Source organism: Atta colombica, unplaced genomic scaffold, assembly GCF_001594045.1.
Source record: "Atta colombica isolate Treedump-2 unplaced genomic scaffold, Acol1.0 scaffold18, whole genome shotgun sequence".
NCBI lineage: Eukaryota > Metazoa > Arthropoda > Insecta > Hymenoptera > Formicidae > Atta > Atta colombica.
In genome coordinates, this window is record NW_017259271.1 from 1,484,093 (window position 1) to 1,505,164 (window position 21,072).

Sequence of the window (21,072 nt, forward strand, 5' to 3'; positions counted from 1 at the left end):
CACACACACACACACACACACACACACACACACACACACACACACACACCTATATATATCATTTCAGATACCATTCTCTTTATATAGATAATAATGGTTTATTAAGATTTTTACGCTTTCCTATTTAAATTCATGTTTGTTTGTAAGTCTATGATCAGATATTATCGACAAACATCCACTCCTCTGATTAATATCTTTTAAAATGAATTCTAGTTTGAAGTTGCTTTTTTGTCTGATTGACATACATGGCATCACAATATCGACAACTGATCTTATAGACTACATCACATTTTGACATATTAGCCAATTTATCTTTTGCAGTTGTGATGTAAGCGTTTAGTTTTTTTTTTGGGATAGTTTAGTTGTAAATTAAACTTTTCGGCTATTGTTGAAAATTGTCTAGAAAAACCTTTTACAAATAGTATTATGAAAAACTTTTTTCTTTGAGGATGAATTCTATTACAGTTATTGAATTTATCATTTTTATTATTGTTATTTTCATATATATGATATTTTATTCTTTTATTAATCTTTCATTAATGTTGAATATGAAATCTAGCATAGTTATTATTTAATAAAATGTTAATACTATTTTTCAAGTTTTTTTTGTGATAATCTGGATGTGCAAGTAAAATAATTTTGTCTACTATTCTATAAATTATTCCTTTTTTACACTCAATCAGATGATGTGAATGTAATTAACAAAATATAATTTAAATTGGACTCTTAAACTTTACAATAATACATAACAATAAAATTAAAGCTAATGAGAGTCGCGGGAAAAGGCGCAAAATAAAATACTTCCAATTGATAAAAGATATGCAGCTTTATTCCGAAATCTTAAAAGTTTTCATTTTTTTTGGAGTCATCATCAGCAAGTTAAACATAATTAACAATCAATGTTAAATGATCTGTCCTTGACGAGTCACAATTGTTAAGATATCTGCCTGAGAATATGGCTTTAAGGAATAAATCAAATTTAATTGAATGTTCTTCTCTGATTAATTTTATATCCAAAGAGTTTAATTGATTATTATTTTTTATTTTAATCGTAAACTTTAGATGTTCATCTAAGGAGTTGAAAACTTCCAATATGTGATTTATCTTGTTGAAGGAGCGGCCAATAATATGTCGTCCATATATACCTGAAATAAAATAGGATTCCGAATGATAATTGTTCTATCCCTTCCAAATCTTGCATCACCAAATCCACTATTATAGGTGATAGTGGAGAATCATGGATACATCAAAAATTTGTTTATAAATGTTTATTAAACGTGAAAAACGTTGTATAATCATTCTAATTACTAATTCCTTCTTAGGAAATGATGTATTTTTTCTTATAAATTACATCTTTTCATGACACTATTTATCGCTGAATAGATATATTTATGAATAAAACAATCACATCCAAAGATATTAATCTGTAGTTATTATTTATTTTTATATCTTTTACTTTTCTACCAATTGATAACTATTTTTTAAATGACTTGAAGCTTGTGATGATGTTTTCAATAATGATACTATGTAAATAATGTTAATAGAATGAATTAGAATAAGATGACCAAGTTAAAAAGGTCGAAACGTATATATTAATATTAATAAATTATTATTATATTTAATAAAAGTTTCGCAAATAACATCCAGTGCGGTTCGAATAGCTTGATACTTCACAATTATTAAATTAATATTCTTAAGAGCCTTGTTAGAATACAAAAAAAAATACAAAACTTTAAACATGAAAGGAAACTTATTATTCGAACATTTAAAAATTTATTTTTTGTAATTAGGTAATGAATATAATATGTAGGTAATATAATGTAATATGTATTAAAGTTATGCGATGTAAAATAGTATAAGATAATGTTATATAATGTAGAAAGTAATGTTATACTAATAAAAATTATATTATGCAAATAAAATGTCTTATATATAATATTATGTATTATTTTTATTAAATATATTCCAGAAATCATATTTATATTTATTATATTAATAAGATTGCAAATATTAAATAAATATTAAATAAAATCATGTAATGAAAATACTATTTTATACATAATATTATATTATTATAATGTTTTAGTTACTTGCAATCCTTTAAATATAATAAATTTAAATAATATTTTTGAGAAATACTTGAAGTTTATTCCAATATAAGTTTTGTAATCTGTAAATAAATCACAAGATTCTTAATAAATTTATTTAACTTGAGAAGATTATGGGCAACAATATTTCAAAAAGATTTCAGCTATTTTCGTAAGTTTTTGGTAATATTTCAAGATTGTAGATTCTTTCTGTAATATTTTAGCAACCTTTCAATAAGGTTTCATATGTAAGAATCGCAGATATTTTGTTATACCAGAGCTGTCTCAGAAATGTTGCAGATGTATTTCGCAACTTTTCTGAAATGTTTCACTTTTCAATTGAAATATTTCTAAATTATTTCTGAAAACTTTCAGTGTTGTATATAAGTAGGATTCCTTTAAATATAAATGGAAAATTGATATTATCCAATTTCAGATTTAAAAATAGTATAGTAATGTTATACAAATAAAATGTTATTGTTATCCTACATAATTACTTTTATTAAGCATATTTAAAAAATATTATTTACATTTATTATATTAATTATTTATTATATTAATGAGATTCCAAATACTATATATATAAAATTTTGCAATGAAAACACTATTTTATACATAATATTTATTGTAATATTTTTTAATTATTTGCAATCCTCTGCATATAATAAATTTAAATTAAATAAATAATAAACCATTTTTGAGAACTTTTTAAGAAAACTCATTTAATGCTAAGTTAATCTCATTTTAACAATAAAACCATTATAACGGAGATTTATCGTTTATATAAATCTCTCAAAACAATATTATATACATATTATATATGCAAGAGAAAATTACTATAAAAAAACAGCAAAATTTATATTGCAGATACGAGATAAAATTACTCAACTGTAAGAATATTATATTTAGAATATTTTCTTCTTAATTTAAGAGAATTCCTCTTGAGGCCTTATATAAAAAATAAAATTCTCTAAAATTTATCAGATTTTATTAATACTAAAATTATTTTTGTAGAAATAGCTAAAACCTTTTTGAAATATTGACTGTAATCCTCTCAATCAAAGTAACTTTTTAATAATATTTCAAAAAGAATCTATTTGTAACTTTTCAGCATCCTTTCAATAACGTTTCATGTGCAAGAATTACGGACATTTTACTATTCCAAACTGTTTCAGAAATGTTGCTGACATATTTTAGAACTTTTGTTTCACTTTTTAAATTATTACTCATATATATTTTGACAGAGCGTTATTTATAATGCAAAATAAATTAAAAGTATTTAACAAATTAAAAAATACATTGCATATAACTAATAAAGATGTATTATTATAAATTTTATTTCACTTTGACTTGATTTTGTGCTTCTGACGCTGCTGTTTGAGCCATGTTTATCTCCTTTATTCTTTTGTGCACCATTCTAGGTTGTACTTCCATGAATATTTCCATTATTTTATGATTAGTGTAGATGTATTTCTGTACACAATTATTTATGCAGAGCTCCTACAATTTCAGTTAATTGAATTTTATGTTCAATACAATTATACAATTCAATATACTTTCATGAAAATACTTACTTCATCAGAAGTAATTTCTCGAGACAGGAAAGTATTTGTACATTTTTTGAAACACATTTCAGATATTTGATTGTACAGCAAAAGAAAGTCTTTAAACTACTGAAAACAAATTTCTTGTTAACATATATTTAACATGATTAATATATCATTTATAACAAAAAATTGTATAGACACAATATAAAATTATTGGTTAAGTATGGACGAGCAATCAAATCTTAATAAACATAAATGTAATATTAAAGATATGTACATTTCTTAGTTGTAATGCATCCATGTACACAGCTGAATATTTTTAATACGCTATAATTGTATTTGATAATTATTTGGATTATAAAACTTGATAAAAATATACTTATTCGATGCGTTTTCATTCGAAACAATAGAACCCGGTAGAAAAATGCGGCGGTCTGCCCTGCAAAGCAAGATATCAATTGTATAAGCTTGCTATTAGCCTAGCAAGTTTACATTGAACATTTGATACGCGAGGATATTAAGAATATCCTCTTCATCTTGAATTTTGATAAAAATATATTCATTCGATGTGTTTTAGCGTAAAAATAAATAAAAGATAATTGTACAGTTCAGCTTCCGTAGCCCAAAAATCAATAAAATTGAAATTATCGACGCATTTCTGCATGAAACGAAACAATCTAGCAAATAAAGTGTTGCTCTGCCTCGCAAACCAAGATATTGGCTTAGTTTTCACCGAGGAAACTGTCATTCGATTGTAACAGGGGAATACTCGACTGTAGTTGGTTGGTTCTTACATTCTAATCCGGATTAAATTCTCAGTGGAAACTAGGCCATTATTCGTTAAAGTCAACAATCATTTAGGTTAAAAAATCTATTATCGATTCCTTTTTTTAAGCGTCCACGATACTAGAAATCAGTCCGAAATCTCGGCTGAAGAAAAAATTAATCAATTGCAATGGTCATGTGACAAATTGTTCAAATGTGATTGTTAATTTTTTCTATGTCCGAGAATTCGAACCGATTTCTAGCATCGTGAACATCGGTCTTCAAACCTGTCTCAAAATTCCGTACAGCTGGGAACATAATAAAAAGCACAGACACAATAGGAACAGGGAATAAAAGATTGCACCCTATTAAAAAGCGTCTATATCCATTCTATATTATTCATGATTTCTGATAAGTTAAATCGATGAGCCAATCAGGATGTTTTAGATTACGTAATCTAACAGAAATGGAAATAACAATAAACTTATCCATAACTCGCAATAAGGTGAATTTCAACCGGTAAAATGGATAAATTTTTTGGATAAATTTAATGCTATTTCTATTTTCATTAGAGTACTAGATCTAAAGTAGTATCTTGATTGGCTCATTAGCTTAAGTTCACGTATCATAAGATTATTGTTACAGAAATTTTGTCTGCGGCAGTCTTGTCTGCGCACCAGCGCGATGTTAATTGCGCGCAACGCGTGCAATAATATCCAATGACAGTATACCTTTAGAATAAGAATATCGGTAAAGCTCATCGCGTGTATTGTGCATAACAAATATCGCACTGGCGTGTCAGAGGCAATTAGGGAATCAATCAGGATACTTAGATCTAAGTAATCTAATGGAAATGGAAATAACAATAAACTTATCCATTTCTTCGCAATAAGGTGAATTTCATCCGGCTGTGGTCAAAGTCTCGCTACAAATGCTTTGAAGCGTTTGATGGACCAATTAGAAGAAAGAATTTTACAAACTGACCAAAAGACGCTTTAAAACGTTTGCAACATCGCGTTGACCATACCTCAAGAGCTATTAAGATTATGGCTATAACTACTATCATAGTTGGCGCGATAGCCAATCAATGTTTCGTTAGCTCGAAAATAATAGATAATTTCCACTGCGCGATAAAAGTTGAATTCAGTCTAACTTTTGCCGCGCGGCGAAAGTAATATTACATCATTTCTAGAAATTTTGCAAGGTGAGGCTGACTTAAAAACATAGAATTATTGGTTAGTGCGAGCATTGTCGCGTTCTGTGTGCGGAAGCCATTATTATTACACACAGAAATTTTGTGTGCGGCAGCCCTTACACCGAGCATTTGATACTCGTAGGATTGCGTTTGGAAATATTACTTAGGAAGCCTTATTCTTGAATAATATCGCATACAAAAAACTAGGGAAATATTATAGTATGCGTTATATATACTATAGCATTTCTCTAGTTTTTCATATGCGATACTTTTCAAGGCTATGTTCCAAAACTTATTCTCTGAGGAAGATTTTCAATATTTTATATGCTATACTTTATATGCTATAGTATACGTTACGTGTACTATATATTTCGAGTAAAATTTTCCTCAGAGAGGAAATTTTGGAATAGCCCAAGAATAAGGCCTCTGGTGTCTCGTGTATCATCTTATCCTTGTTTAACATTGGGTGAACAAGAATGAAACGATATGCGGGGAAGGATTCGATTAATATTTCCGAACGCAGCCTAGAGCATATGTACATACATTGTATACATACTGCTGATAGTATACATGAGCACGCAATTTCCGCTTTTGCCTTAATATGACGAGCCAATCATCGATCATTACCTTGTTGGCCGCACTCTTATTATAGGTACTCTATCTGAAAGCAGTCAACGCAGGTTACAGCCCTAGGCCCTAGCTTTGTCATATGATAAAAGATATGTAATAATGACTGCGTATAAATGGGATATGATATAATTGTTATATCGTTTTGTAAGTCATTTTAAAAACAAAGTGAAAGTGATTCCGATTAATTTCAATATCGCGACGTGCTTAATTTTTTTCAAGACTTTTTAAGTGTCATGTCTCAAGAATCGAGTTCGACGATTGTTGAATGGAACGAATCTGAATTACGCGTATATTACATTTGCAGAATATTGTAATCTGTTTCTCTTGCTTAAGAAGCAAGTTAAAACAGATTTCAGGAATATGCGTTAATTGTTGAAGCGTGAATCATACCAATTATATTATACTGGTTATATATCGAGAATCATATTTTGATCATGGAGGTTATTGATATCAATTAATGGAATTAAATATACGATTAATGAAAGTTGGATAGTGTTGATAAATTTATTTAGCAAAAATAGGATTGAAAACACATTGTTGTATCATGGAGAAATTTATGATCGACTTAGACAAAGTCCTCAATGATTTTGAATTCAACGAAGGTAAGTATACATTTTTTCGAAGAAAATAAATTTTAATAGTTGGAAGATCCTTTATATATTTGATATTTGAATTTTCAAGTTTATACTTGATTTATCACAAAAGATTTTTGGGTTTGCATTAAATTTAAATTTGATAAAAAATTCAAATTGGCAGATCCAATATGATTTTTTTCAATTGCAAAAATAATTATGAAACTAAAGATGTTTTCGATATTGAAAAGTAAAGTCCCAGACATGATGCAAGCAATAGCGATAAAAATAACATGATTTCAACCTAACAGAAACCAGAATACATAGCTCCTAATAGATTGAAATTGTGTAATTTCGCTATTGTTATTCCCTTGCATTGTGTCTGAGGCTTAATAGCGTTTTCTATTGAGAGAACTACCCAATTAGAGCAGGATTGTAGTATACATGCTTATTAAATGTAAATACAGTATAAAACTAGTATAGGAAACACCATGACATATACGTATACAGGATGAATCAGAGTTGTTAAACTTTTTATCCTCTGCAAACAAATTATCGATTTCATGTCTAATTGAATTATAATGTGTGCAGAATTATTTTCTCATAGGGTCAAAAAGTTGGTTCAACGACTCTGATTCACTCTGTATACGTGTATGCCATTGGTGTTCTAGTTTGCCCTGTACAAGCTAAACTGTTCTTATATGGTAATGTAATATATGTGTATAATAATTGTTTTTATTATGTGTGAGCAATAAAATGTATTTTATATATGTCAAGAAATAGTTGAAACGTATGGAGACGTAGAAGACGGAGAATTTCATGTATATAATGTGAATATAGATAATATAATGCCACTTAAATAAATATTTTTTTAATACATTTATAATTTGCGAAAAATATCCTTTAAATAATGTATTAAAAAATAGGTTTTAATAACCAGCTATGTTGCACTTTTTAAATAATTAATAAAAGATTGAGCATATATTAGATATATATGCTTTTACCGCGACATTTCATTGATATTACACGCACACACGCATACGCGCACACATATATATGCACGTACATGACATTCAGTAATATTGTTTGTGCTGATATCATTTTATAAAAGGCTGCTCGTACCGATGTGAACCTGACGCTCAATTTTATCAAAAATAAAAATTAATACCGTAGGCCGTTTGTACTTCGTTTGTACCAATCATTATTTCGTTTGTACCTCAAACAGTTAAACAAAAAGTGAAAAATAAATGGCCAGCGCGCAACTTTAAGATTTTTTAAATTTCATTCATGCTCGAAAGAGAATCGTTTGTACCTGTCTTACTTTTTTGTACCTCAAACGATTCGGAGATAACGAAAGTAAGAGAGGGGAATATACAAACGGTTACAAACGAGTCTGTTTCGAATGCCGATCCCATTTCGATGTTCTTTAAAAATGGCTTCCCCTCTTGGCGCATTTTCGAAATTTTGAAATCGCAGTATTTCCGGATCCTTTAAGGTACAAACAAAAATAAAAGAGGTAAAATAACGAAATAACGATGATTCCGGAACAAATATGTTAAACAGTTATATAAAACTTAAATGAAATGCATCCAATGACACACTTCCAGCAAACTATTATTCAATAGTATTATGTGTTATGAGTTATAAAGTCATTAGGAGTTTTTCTTTTGAGTTTTCGGTTTAGATGTCCTCTAGCCATAAGACGATTTATTCATATATTAGAATCATTACTCAGCCTATTTCTATAAGCTTTAATATATGAGGATATTTTTCTTCTTTAACGAAGGGTATATTTAAGTCTTGGTGTATTGTTTCATTGGAGATGAACTATGGAGCATCAGTTATAATACGCAATATTTTTGATTGAAATCCCTGTATGATTTGGATATTAGAATGAGAAGTATCTCAGAGCTGTATACCGTATCAAGATAGATTTTAGGATAGCTTATACAGCAAAAGCTTATTAACAAGACTTGTGGTTTAACATCCAATATACATTTTTTGATATTGAATTGTTTTTTTTTTAAATAAATATTTCAGCCCAATCGTCTGTTCAAATATAAATCAAGATATCTAACATTTGATTGAGGCATTTAACGTTATTTAGTTTGATGTGAATAAGTTTCGTGTCTCATTGAAAAGATAACATGCACAGATTTGGTTTCATTAGCTTTAATTCTCCAGTCAGTCATCCATAAGGCTACTTTATTAAGACTATTTTGCAGTATCTGAGAGGTTTTTTGGAGTCTGTGATGCTAGAACTACTATATACCATCAGCAAAAGTTTCAGTAATGACAGTCTGCCTGATCAGTAGGTAGGTCATAGATATACAATAGATAGAGAAGTTCCAGGATGCTATCGTGGGGCACATATTGGATTCCAGTTGAAATTTCCCCGTGGCTGATTAGGAAATGTCGATCTTCAAGGTAAGATTTTAAGATGTTAAAGAAGCAAGAAGAAAGGTTCATTTTAACTTTATATAATAGTCCATCGAACTCTCTCAAAAGGGAAATATCCAAGAAGACTGCAGAACAATACTTATTTTTAAGTGATCGATGTATTTTATTATATATATATATATTTTATTATATATAATCTGTGTACTTGGTCTATAATTCCATGCTTAAATCAGAAACCAAATTGATGATCCAGTATCACTTGCTTCTCATTTATGATAAGTATCTAGACACAAGTAATGATTCAAAGACTGGCCGTCTGAATTGATAACAGGCTAATAGGTCTATAAGATTTAGGGTCATCAAGATTTTTACCAAGTTTAAGAATCATTTTGATTAAAGCGGTTTTCCATGGTGGAGGAATAAAGTTTAGTCTCAACATGGCAAAAAGTTGTGTAAGATATACAATTCCTTTATCAGGAAGTTTCTTCAGAATTTGATCGGTTATAAGGTTATAACCAGGAGCTTTCTTCTTTTTTAATTTTTTAACTATACTCAAGACTTCCGATTTATTAATTTTATCAATTCTTCTTTCTCAGAATAAAGAGTGTTTATAGTATCCAATATCTTTTTCTCGTGTTCTGAAGTTTCCATATAAGAGAGATGTAAAAGCATTTTGTAGATAGTTAATAAAGATGATAGCCTTTTCGATCAGATCGAGGCCAGTCACTGTTTCCATTTCGGAGTGGCGGAAATGTTAATGTTGGCTGTTTTAGCTTTTTAAAGACCTTTCATGAATAATCGCTTGTAGCAATAGCGTCAAAGTGCTGCAACTATTGTACATTATTATTTTTTTTCTTAGTAAGAGTGCAGTTAAGTTCCTTAATAGCCCTAAGATGGGCTTTTAAGAAAGGACATTTGTTGCCAACGTAATTTTACGTACTTTTCTTTTTTGTTTGACTTTATTCAGAATGATTTTAAAGAATATTAATTTGCTATCTTTATTTTTATTTACTGGAGTTGATTCCCAGGCTGCATATTGTACCGATGTGATTGAAATTCGACCGCAGAGATTTTTTTTTTCGGTTTTTAGTCTTATTTTTGTGTCCAGAGAAACGTTAAGAAGAAACATTATCCAATTAGTCCTATTGTTATATAGGGTACATTTCTGAAGTTTCAACAATACCTTACTAGCTAAATACATTACAACTGGGGTGTGATTAGAGGAAAGTTCAAGACATGTTTTGCATTCGATATAATTATTAAAATAGCCTTTTGTTATAAATAAATCAATAAATTCAGGTATGTTACTTCTGTCCGTTGGCCATTATGAGGGATATTCTGAAGATATCGTATTTCCAAGCACCTCAATAGTTCTAAGTTCACGTCCTCTGAGAAGAGTCGAGAACCTATTAGACATGCTTAGTATTAAAATCGCCACCAGCAAACCATGTTCCAAGAGTTTTGAAAAATTTTGTGAAATGCTCACTTTTTATGCTGTGTTTTATGTTTTGGGGGGCATTATACACAGTGATAGCCGACACAGTGATAGGACTTAGCTATTCCTCCACTATAACATTTGTCGCTTGAATCTGTTCGTTCCGATAGTGATTCATAGCTTAATCTTAATCTTTAAGATTATCGCTGTGCCTCCGTGCGCCGTTCCATCAGAATGAGTAGTGTGATAAATACTACAGTTAGGGATCTTAGCATGATTCCTTTGTAATGAATTTCAGACATGAGCATGATATCAATGTCATGACTATTGAGGAAGATTTTTAATTTTTCAATATGGTGTGATAGCCTCTTGACATTCCAGAGAACAAACTTAATATTAATGAATTTTGATTTTATACATGAGATCCGTTATCATGGCGATAGTTATTTGGTTTATCAGATTGGAATAAGTTCTTAACATCTTTTATATCATTGAGATGTATTATTTCCCCTCTCTAGATTGAAAGGTTAAAATTTCCAGTATAAGCTTAAATCCGCTGTTTGCTCATAGGTGGCATTAGTGCGTACAAAGCTACCCTGAGCACACAACACACTTTTTTTTATGTGTTTGACATCTGTCAACATTAACCAGTGCACATCGTCAGCAATTTCATACAACAACATACATTTTTTCTTTCCTAATCATGTCTAGTTTTTTGCTAAAAAAAAGCATATGCGGGAAGCTTTGCTTTTCTGTTTCAATTTGAAATCGGCTGCCGAATCGCATCGAATGCTTGTGGAGATCTATGGCGACTTTATCGGAAACAACGTGCAGAGATTGGTTTCGCCGATTCAATGACGACAATTTTGACCTGAGTGACAAGAAGCATCGGCCCAGGAAGATTGAGAACTGTTAATTGCAGGCTCTTTTTGAACGAGGACGATATCCAATCGTAAAAAATTTGCCGAGCAATTAGTGTTTCACAAGCAGCCATTTCCATGCGGCTACATGTCATAGGGAAGGTACAAAAGATCAAAAAATGGGTGCTGAACTGAACGATAGGCAGATGGAGCGACGCCAAAACACATGCCAAATTCTGCTTGCCAGACAAAAAAGAAAGTCGTTCCTGCGTCGGATTGTGACAGGCGATGAAAAGTGGATCTATTTTCAGAATCCTAAACGTAAAAAATCTTGGATTGATCCCGCCTAATCATCAACATCTTCCTCAAGACCAAATCGCTTCGGACGGAAGACGATTCTGTGCGTTTGATGGGATCAGGAGGGTGTCATCTATTACGAGCTGTTAAAACCTGGTGAAACTGTTAATGCTCACCGCTATCACCAACAACTGATCAAATTGCACCGTGCTCTGCATGAAAAAAGGCCGCATTATCGGAAAAGACAAGCTGATTTTTCTCCACGACAACGCAATAATGGTCCAAAACTACTTGGAGACACTCAACTGGGAAGTGCTACCCCATCCCGCTTACTCACCAGACCTGGCACCTTCTGACTATCACCTGTTTTCGTCGATGCGCCACGCGCTCGATGAGCGGCACTTCGATTCTTACGAAGACGTCCGAAAATGGCTTAATGAGTGGTTTGCCTCGAAAGATGAAGAATTTTTTTGGCGTGGTATACACAAATTGCCCGAAAGATGGGAAAAATGTATAGTTAGCGAGGGCAAGTACTTTGAATAAATTTGTTTTTGCTTCCTAGGAAAAAAAATGTGTTTTTCTGACTAAAAAACAGCGGATTTAAGCTTATACACCTGGTATAATTAGGATTAAAATTAGAATTAAAATTAGAATTATTAGAAATTGATTTTTCGTTACATTATCATAAAATAACATGTCAGTTGGGGTATTTTGAGTAGACGGGAATTCTCTAGATCTAAAAGATGGAAACTTTTTTTTTGTAACTCGTTATGTGGTAGATAGTATAGCCCTTATAATTAGCCGGGTTTCCATTAGGACACACAATGTGTGTCCTAACGTGCTCTGAACGGCCTTTCCTTGGATCTTTCCCAGTTTATTGAAGTATGATCTCCAGCATACTTAACACATCTAGATCTTCAATAACAAAAACCTTTTGTGCTCATACCTTTGATAATTTGCGCACTGAGGAATCTGTCTTTTAGATTTCGGCGCTTTGAAAGGAGATATTTAACGTTATAGATTTTTATTTCCCTGGTTTAAGATCGATAAACGTGCATAAACGTTTTTTTTTTATTTTCTATCCTTTATGTTTCAGACATTGGTTACCTTATGTCCAATGGTTTCGATTGCTAATTTAATTTCTTCTGGGTCTGTAGAAGGATGGATATTTTTTAGCACAACACGGAAACTTCTTTTTTGTTTAGTTTATATGTATGTTTAGTTTATATGTATGGAATTCCGTTCTTTTTTTAATGAAGTTCCTTAATACTCAGTATATAGGCTTCAATTGTTTTTGGCTGAATTTTCTTTTGCTCTTATTTTAATTTCATACTCATTTTTAACAATTTCATTGAGAAGAGTTCTTAATGGTTGTTAGTAACCTTATTAATAAATATTAATAAATATTAATAAATATTAATAAATATATGGTAGTGGCTTAATATTTCTATTTCTAGCAATAGTTGTATTATTTGTATTTTCTTTTTCCATCGGTTTTGAATTATCAAGAGCAGAGAATCTATTAAGAGTTGAGACCGGAGCACTTAACCAATAACTATTAAATTTCGCTTGTTTTAACATTCTCGACAACATCTGGGCTGTTACGTGATCTCTATTTATCAAGTGTTTTTTTCCACTCGTTTCTGTCCTCTCTAGTAGATTTGATTTCATTTTCTGTCTCGTTGGTAAATCTTGATGCATTTGACAAATTTGTTGTTTCTATAAGAAATACTGATGGTCGACTAAATGAGGATAAATCTAGGCTGTTGATAAGATTCAATTCTCATTCTGGATACAACAATTCTGCCTGAGGAGATCTTGGTGTCAATGAGCTTCTCCCAAAAGTCTCTTTTCCATTTTCATTTTCCCTTTTATTATCCTTTCATCTTCTTTTGGAAACAATACCTCCCCCCCCCCTCCCCCTCAAAATCCTTGGGATCTGCCTCCTTAGAATATGGATTACCCAAATCAATGCCTGGTATATCTGGGGTATTAATTTCTGTTTTTTTATTGTTCTATTGCGGTTTTTGGTCCACCCCAAGTATATAATTTCCCTGGTATTCTTCGGCGAACCGACGAGCATTTTCCAATCTGTCCCCTGGGGAGACGCCTGATGGGAGACCGGCAATCTCATACGAGACACAAACATTAACAAAAATTTTAAGTATTCCGCTCATTTATTATAATGATATATTTATTATAATGATTTATTATAATGACACAACTTGGATAACTAGAAGTATTCTTTTAGGTACATAAAAGTGAAACATCTTTTAATGTCAACAATATTGTATAGATATCTAATCCGATCAATAAAAATTAAAGTAACGATAAAAATAATTATAAGTAGTAACGACTGAATCGTTATCATTATAGCAAAAATATAACGACGTTATCATTATTGTTAAAGACAGAAAAAAGTAACGGCGTTACAAGTAAAATGTTACTTTCCAACTCTTCTGCTCATACATAGTAAAAACAATTATTATATACGTATACCTTGATCAAAAAGTTCTCGGATTTCATTTAGAAAATTCAAAATACAAGTTTTATTTATCAAAAGTGATATTGTCTCCTTCAAAGTCCCCATCGACTGCAACGTACGTATGCCAGTTCTCGAAACATTTCTGGAACTCTATTGTCGGTATAGCCATCAGAGCCGTCTTCGATTTTTCCATTACCTCCTTTCGGCTGTTAAAATGCGTTCCCCGTAATGGTTTTTTGACTTGATCGAACAGAAAAAAATCGTAGGGAGCTATATCTGGTGAATTCGTTGGCTGTTCGATGATATTCATTTCGTTCTTGGTCAAAAATTCACGGATAATGATGGCACTATACGACGGTGCGTTATCATGGTGCAAAATCCACGAGTTGTTTGTCCACAAATCCAAAATCGAAAATACGTGCAGAGGTAGATGTACTCAAGATAGCGTAACTTTTAAAGTCAAATGTCAAGCTATGGTGATAAAATTTGGTGGGAATGTCAATGATAGATGTGGCAACCTAACCAAAAAACAGAACTCAAATTAGCTGACTCAGAGCATCACCTGGTAATTCCGGGAACTTTTTGATCAAGATGTGTCATATATCTATACCACTTTTATACTATACTTATGTTTAAGGGGATCCTAAAATCGTCTGTATTACCGATTAAACGCAATAATTTTTGCATAATAATTACTTTTTTCTTGTTTATAAATTTGAAAATCTTTTTCCGGGATTAAAGCATTAATACGTGAAGAATCTGTGAAGTGGAGTTTATGCCGAGAATGAAAAAAAATTTAAAATGAAATCTTTATCATTTTTTAGTCCAATATGGCATTAGAGCTGTCAATATCGTAACATTTGCTTTTGATATAAAAGCTTTGCAATTTATACTTACGAAATTATGGTCCAGATACGTAGTTTGCATGAACAAAGTTGAGTTCTTGGAATTAGATTTAGACACTTTATCGCGACAAATTTATTATATGAAAATTGACATGAACGTGCGACTGCATGTATCATACTTGGTGTGAGATTGATAGTATATAAAGTGATAGTATATAAAGATGTCGATATACTGTAAAACAGCTTCTGTTTGATGATCTCGTCGGAGTTTAGGCTTCACTTTAAGGTTCTGTTAATAAGCATGTACAATCCTACTACAATCCTGCTCTTATTGGGATGATAAGTTGCAGATTGTACAAATTCTTCGACTTGCGATATTGTAAATTTTAAACGTAATGTTCAGATTTATTGGAAGTGCAATATATTTATGCAGTGCCATATATTTATTAAAAATATATTTCTCATTTTCTTTTGGATTCAAGAAATGAATAAATAATTGCTTCAACATTATGTATTTTATACAATTGCATAACACGAGCTAAGTCGGATTTAAAAACCGAATAAATTATTGCTTTATTAGTAGATATTTTATACGGCGTAAGTCACAATTTATTCGTTTTTTATATCTGAATTCGCATACATTTAATGTTTAGTTCACAAATAAAAATTGGTATATGAAAACGTATATGAGACGGTCATCGGAAACGGGAATTATACACAAAAAATATATGTTTAATATATCTACTTTATAATATACCTGTTATACGTTATATTTTAGAAATATATGTATTTGATAATATTTTTGAGATTTCCACGGATTCTTTCTATATAAAAATTATGCGTTTCGCGAGTTTCTTCCGTGTCCATTCTTGAAATGCTAACGTTTCGCGAACCTTGCAGTTCACTTCATCAGGGCGAGGAGCAGCCTGAGCTGTTCCTCCGGGTGATTCCCCTTTTTATATATTACGCTACTTGGAGTGGTGGAGGGAAAGAAGAAAATTGTGGGTGGGGGTGAGGGAGAAATCGGTCAGTCTCTCATTAACCGAGAGAATAGTTTTCCATGTTTTATTTATGTTGTAGCCATTATCTCTATTTAGATTGTTAAGATGTTTTTGTATCTCTATAGCTTCTCTATACTTTCTTGGAAAGTATGTAATGTTGGCTATTGTGGTCGTTTTGTCAAAGTATTTGAGATTCTGTTTCGATGTTATTGTGTTCTGATAGTGCTGATTGACATGTTTTAACCTGACATCACGTTGGTATTCTTTTATCCGTAGGTTGATCATTCTCGCAGTTTCTCCAATGTATACTTGCCCGCAGGAACAAAATATTTTGTATACTTCTCAGGAGCTAAGTGGAGATCTTTGATTTTTAGAATTTCTTAAGATTTCCTATCCTTTTAGGTGGTAAAGATAGTTCGGATTTGTTTAATATTCTGCCAATCCGATTTGTTATTCCTTTCACATATGGGAGAATAGATAGAATCCTCTTTGATGAATAGATAGAATCCTGTTTGATTGTGTGTCAGAGACTGTTGTCTTGTTTGCATGTTTATTGATTGTTTTGATTATATCTTTTTTGTCGTGTCCATTTTTCTTGAGTTCTGTCTTTAGATGTTCTTTGTCAGAGATGGTGAAAGCTCTATGTATGAATTGATTGTTTTTGTGCTGGGTGGTGGTGTGACTCGGCATGTAGGTATCTATCTGTGTGTTGGTTTTCTGTATACTTGATGACCTAAGGTACTGTCAGCTTTTTTAGAGATAAGAACATCTAAGAAGGGAAGTTTTCTGTTTTTTTCTATGTCTATAGAGAAGTGAATATTTAGATGTTGATTATTGAGGAAAATAAGGAATTTACGAAGTTCGGCTCTGCCGTGTCTTCATCGAATGTGTCATCTATATAACGGAATCAAACTTTTGGTTTTTTTGAGTGTTTTTTTGAAGGTCTCTTTCTCAAAATGCTCCATGTTGGCGATTACAAGAGAAATAGGAGAGCCTATTGCCGCTCCTGAAGTTTGTTCATAAAATTGGTTATTGGGGGATAGGAGAAGTAAGTGGTTGTTAAGCAGTACTCTATTAGCGAGGTGAGGTCGGAGGGAACTTCATGTGAGGCCTTTATTATGTTTAATGTGTCTTTTATAATTAATGTTTTTTTTATAATTAATGTGTCTTTTGGGACTTGTGTGAAAAGGGATTCTATGTCGAAACTTACATGCAGGTCTGTGGGATATAGTCGGATTTTTTGAATCTTTTTGTATGAAGTCTGTTGAGTTAGTTATGTGTGATTCGGATTTTCCAGTGAGGGATTGTAGTGTTTGTTGACATACAACTTATCCCGCTAGGAAGCGGGATAAGTTGTATGTCGCTAACAATCGGTCTGAGTGGGATGTTTGGTTTGTGTACTTTTGGTAATCCTTATAGTCTTGGTGGGAGAGGATATGTAGGTTTTAATGTTGATATAGTTTTAATGTTGATATAGTTTTACTGGGAATGTTGTTTTTTTTTCATCAGAATCTTAGTGTTCTGCGCGATTGTATTAGTTGGATCTTTGCCAAGCTTTTTGTATTCTTTGTAAGAGAAAGTTCTTTATCTTTTTCTTATAGTCTGATGTGTTTATGACTACTGTCGTGTTGCTTTTGTCGGCTGGAAGTATGATGATGTCTGTGTCCTTGTTCAGGTCTTGAAGGGCCAATCGCTCTTGTCTAGTGATGTTTGGTGGAGGGGCTTTGGAAAGGATACTGGTTACCTGTCTGCGGATATTGTTTGCTTGTTCTGATGGAAGTCAGTAGATGATTGACTCTATTTGACTGATAATCTCTCCCTTTGAGATTTTTCTAGGTGCTACTGCGAAGTTAGAGCCTTTGGCAAGCGCAGATAGTGTTTTGAGACCAGTCTTTGTTGGATAGGTTCTTGATGTTAAGTAGAGAGGATTGTGGATTTTTGTGAGGGACAAGTTCAGCACTCAAAACACAACAACATCAAAACAGGACATCAAATACTGTTTGACAAAACGATCACATTACATCATACTTTTCAAGAAAGTATAGAGAAGTCATAGAGATACAAAAATACCCTAACAATCTAAATATAGAGATAATGACTACAATATAAATAAAATATGGAAAATTATTCTCCCGGTTAATGAGGACTGACCGATTTCCCCCTCCCCCACTCCTACCCATGATTCTCTTCTTTCCTTCCACCGTTCCAACAAGTAGTGTAATATATAAAAAGAGGAACGACCCGGAGGAACAGTTAAGTATTAGGCTCCTCGCCCTGAACTGCAAGCGAAACATTGGCATTTTATATATTTCTGTTTCTGTCTTTTAGAGATTGTATATGGATCTTCATAGCTTGTTCGTATGTAATACGATCTACGAGGATTTGCCAGATGTCATATCGCAACGTGGTGGATAGGTACAGGTGGAGTTTAAAGATTTTGTGGGAAGTCTGGACTATTTGTAACTTAATGAAGTGGATGCGTTCTTGATGAAGCTAGTTTTATGAAGCATATTTTTGGATTTGTGAGTTCCTAGGTGGTTCTTGAGTTGTAGGAATTTTGGGATGATGTTATTATCCCTGCAGCGTTTTAGGAATGCCAAGTTGTTGTATATAGAGCTTTCATCATTTCTGACAAAGAATATCTACAAACAGAACTCAATAAAAACAGCTTTACAGAAAAACGGACACGACAAAAGAGACATAATCAAGACAATCAATAAACATGCAAACAAGACAACGGTCTCTGACACACAATCAGACGAGAGGATTCTATCCATTCTCCTATATGTTAAAGGAACAACAGATCGGATTGGCAGAATACTAAACAAACACAATATCCGGACTACAATATCTTTAAACCACCCAAAAAGATGGGACAAATCTTAAGAAATCCTAAAGATCAAAGACCTCTACTCAGCTCCTCAGGAGTGTATAAAATATCTTCCTGCGGGCAAGTATACATTGGAGAAACTGGGAGAATGGTCAACCAACGGATAAAAAAACACCAACGTGATGTTAGGTTAAAACACGTCACGCAATCAGCACTATCAGAACACAACAACATCGAAACAGGACATCAAATACTGTTTGACAAAACGATCACAATAGCCAACATTACATCATACTTTTCAAGAAAATATAGAGAAGTCATAGAGATACAAAAATACTCTAACAATCTAAATAGAGATAATGACTACAACATAAATAAAATATGGAAAACTATTCTTCCCGTTAATGAGGACTGACCGATTTCCCCTTCCCCACTCCCATCCATGATTCTCTTTTTTCCTTCCATCGCTCCAACAAGTAGCGTAATATATAAAAAGAGGAACGACCTGGAGGAACAGTTAAGTATCAGGCTCCTCGCCCTGATGAAGTGAACTGCAAGCGAAACATTAGCATTCCAAGAATGACATGGAAGAAACCCGCGAAACGCATAATCTTTATGTGTATCATATTTTTTTTTCTTTTATATTTTTTTTCTTTCTTATTTTTATTGGATAGTCCAACATTTGAGTGCAGTTGTATTGTTCCATTGTTAAAACTAGTTCATGTATTTTCAATTTTTCAGTGTTTAAGGAGGTTCGCCTGTTAATCGGAAATCAATTTAGAGTCTTAATTTTTTTATACGATATAGATAAATAGTGTATACAAATAATCCAATTTGGGCAATATTGACTGTACAGTTTGTAATATTATTCTGAAGTTGATCATTTTAAGCATATCTTCTGGGAAGCGATCATTCTGAAGTAGATAATCATTGATTTACGAAATTTGATTAATACTGATTTAAATTCAGCCAACTTAGGACTTTGAAAAACTAGCATTTGATAGATGAAATATCAACAATTGTGTACAAAAAAAAAGAAAAATCGGATTTTACCGTATGGATTTAAAACTTTATTGTGACAAAGTACATGCATGTGCGCGTGTGTGTTTAAAGTTATCGAGAGTATACAGAGCACATAAGAATCAAATATAACGAAGTATTTTAAAACTCAAACGAAAAGTATATATATTAGATGTACAACTTTGCTTCCGCTGTTTTTTTTCCGAAATTCGAGGCTTTATTGTAAAAAACTTTATTGTAAAACACTGATTATACATTTATGATTCAAAGTATTGTCCATCGCTGGCTACTACTTTCTCCCATCTTTCGGGCAGCGTACGAATCCCGCGTCGAAAAAACTGGTCATCTTTTGAGGCTATCTACGAATCGATCCAATTTTTTACTTCTTCATAAGACCGGAAATGCTAGTCAGCCAGGCCATGTACCATTGATCGAAACAAGTGATAGTCAGAGGGAGCAACGTCTGGAGAATGGGTGGGGTAGGATCCCATTTCAACGTTTCCAAGTATGTCTTGACCACTTCGCAACATGGGGTCGAGCAGTGTCATGCTGCAAAATCACTTTATCGTGTCTCTCGTTGTATTGCGGCCGTTTGTCTTTCAATGCTCGGTTCAAACACATCAATTGCGTTCGATACCGATCGCCTGTGATTGTTTCAGTCGGTTTTAACAGTTCATAATACACTACGCCGAGCTGGTCCCACCAAACAGAGCATGACCTTGGGCATCAAAATCACCGTTCTTGAAACGTTGAAACCACTCACGACACGTTCTTTCACTAATAACGGCTTCACCATAAGTATTTGAGAACATTCGATGAGCCTCAGATTTCTTCATATTGAAGCAAAAAATTAAAACCTCCCGCAAATGACGAGAATTTGGCTCGTAAACTGACATTTTCAATCGAGAATAACTTTATGATGCAGACAAATCGACTAATGTTTCTATGGGATTATGTTGACAGATGCCCAAGTTTATTGACGTCTATTTATTTCGACCACCACTTACCGCTAAAGCCATCTATAGGAAAACGGCGGCGGAAAAGCAAAATTGTACACCTAATAATATAATACATAGTATATACAATATATACAATATATATAC

At 32.3% G+C, this 21,072-nt stretch overlaps 2 protein-coding genes across 3 annotated transcripts in view; one reads left to right on the forward strand and one right to left on the reverse strand.

Moving 5' to 3' along the window:
- Positions 1-807: 807 nt before the first annotated feature.
- On the reverse strand, positions 808-4,321 carry LOC108686415 (mitochondrial import inner membrane translocase subunit Tim10 B-like). Of its 2 annotated transcripts, none has more exons than XM_018191716.1 (4): positions 3,912-4,321; positions 3,662-3,757; positions 3,432-3,587; positions 808-1,145 (listed from the first exon to the last, which is right to left on the reverse strand). In XM_018191716.1, the coding sequence occupies exons 1-4, from the start codon at positions 3,933-3,935 to the stop codon at positions 1,101-1,103; spliced, it is 321 nt and encodes a 106-aa protein (XP_018047205.1). In that variant the 5' UTR covers positions 3,936-4,321; the 3' UTR covers positions 808-1,100. The 2 variants fall into 2 exon arrangements, with proteins under 2 accessions (XP_018047205.1, XP_018047206.1); XM_018191717.1 differs by having other exon boundaries at positions 3,662-3,760; positions 3,912-4,296.
- A 2,435-nt stretch (positions 4,322-6,756) lies between these two features.
- The window catches only part of LOC108686428, a 122,643-nt gene continuing 108,327 nt past the window's right edge, over positions 6,757-21,072 (forward strand). The window contains exon 1 of the mRNA XM_018191739.1: positions 6,757-6,826. Coding sequence (XP_018047228.1) covers positions 6,769-6,826 — 58 coding nt within the window. The 5' untranslated portion in view covers positions 6,757-6,768. The remainder of the gene's footprint in view (positions 6,827-21,072) is intronic.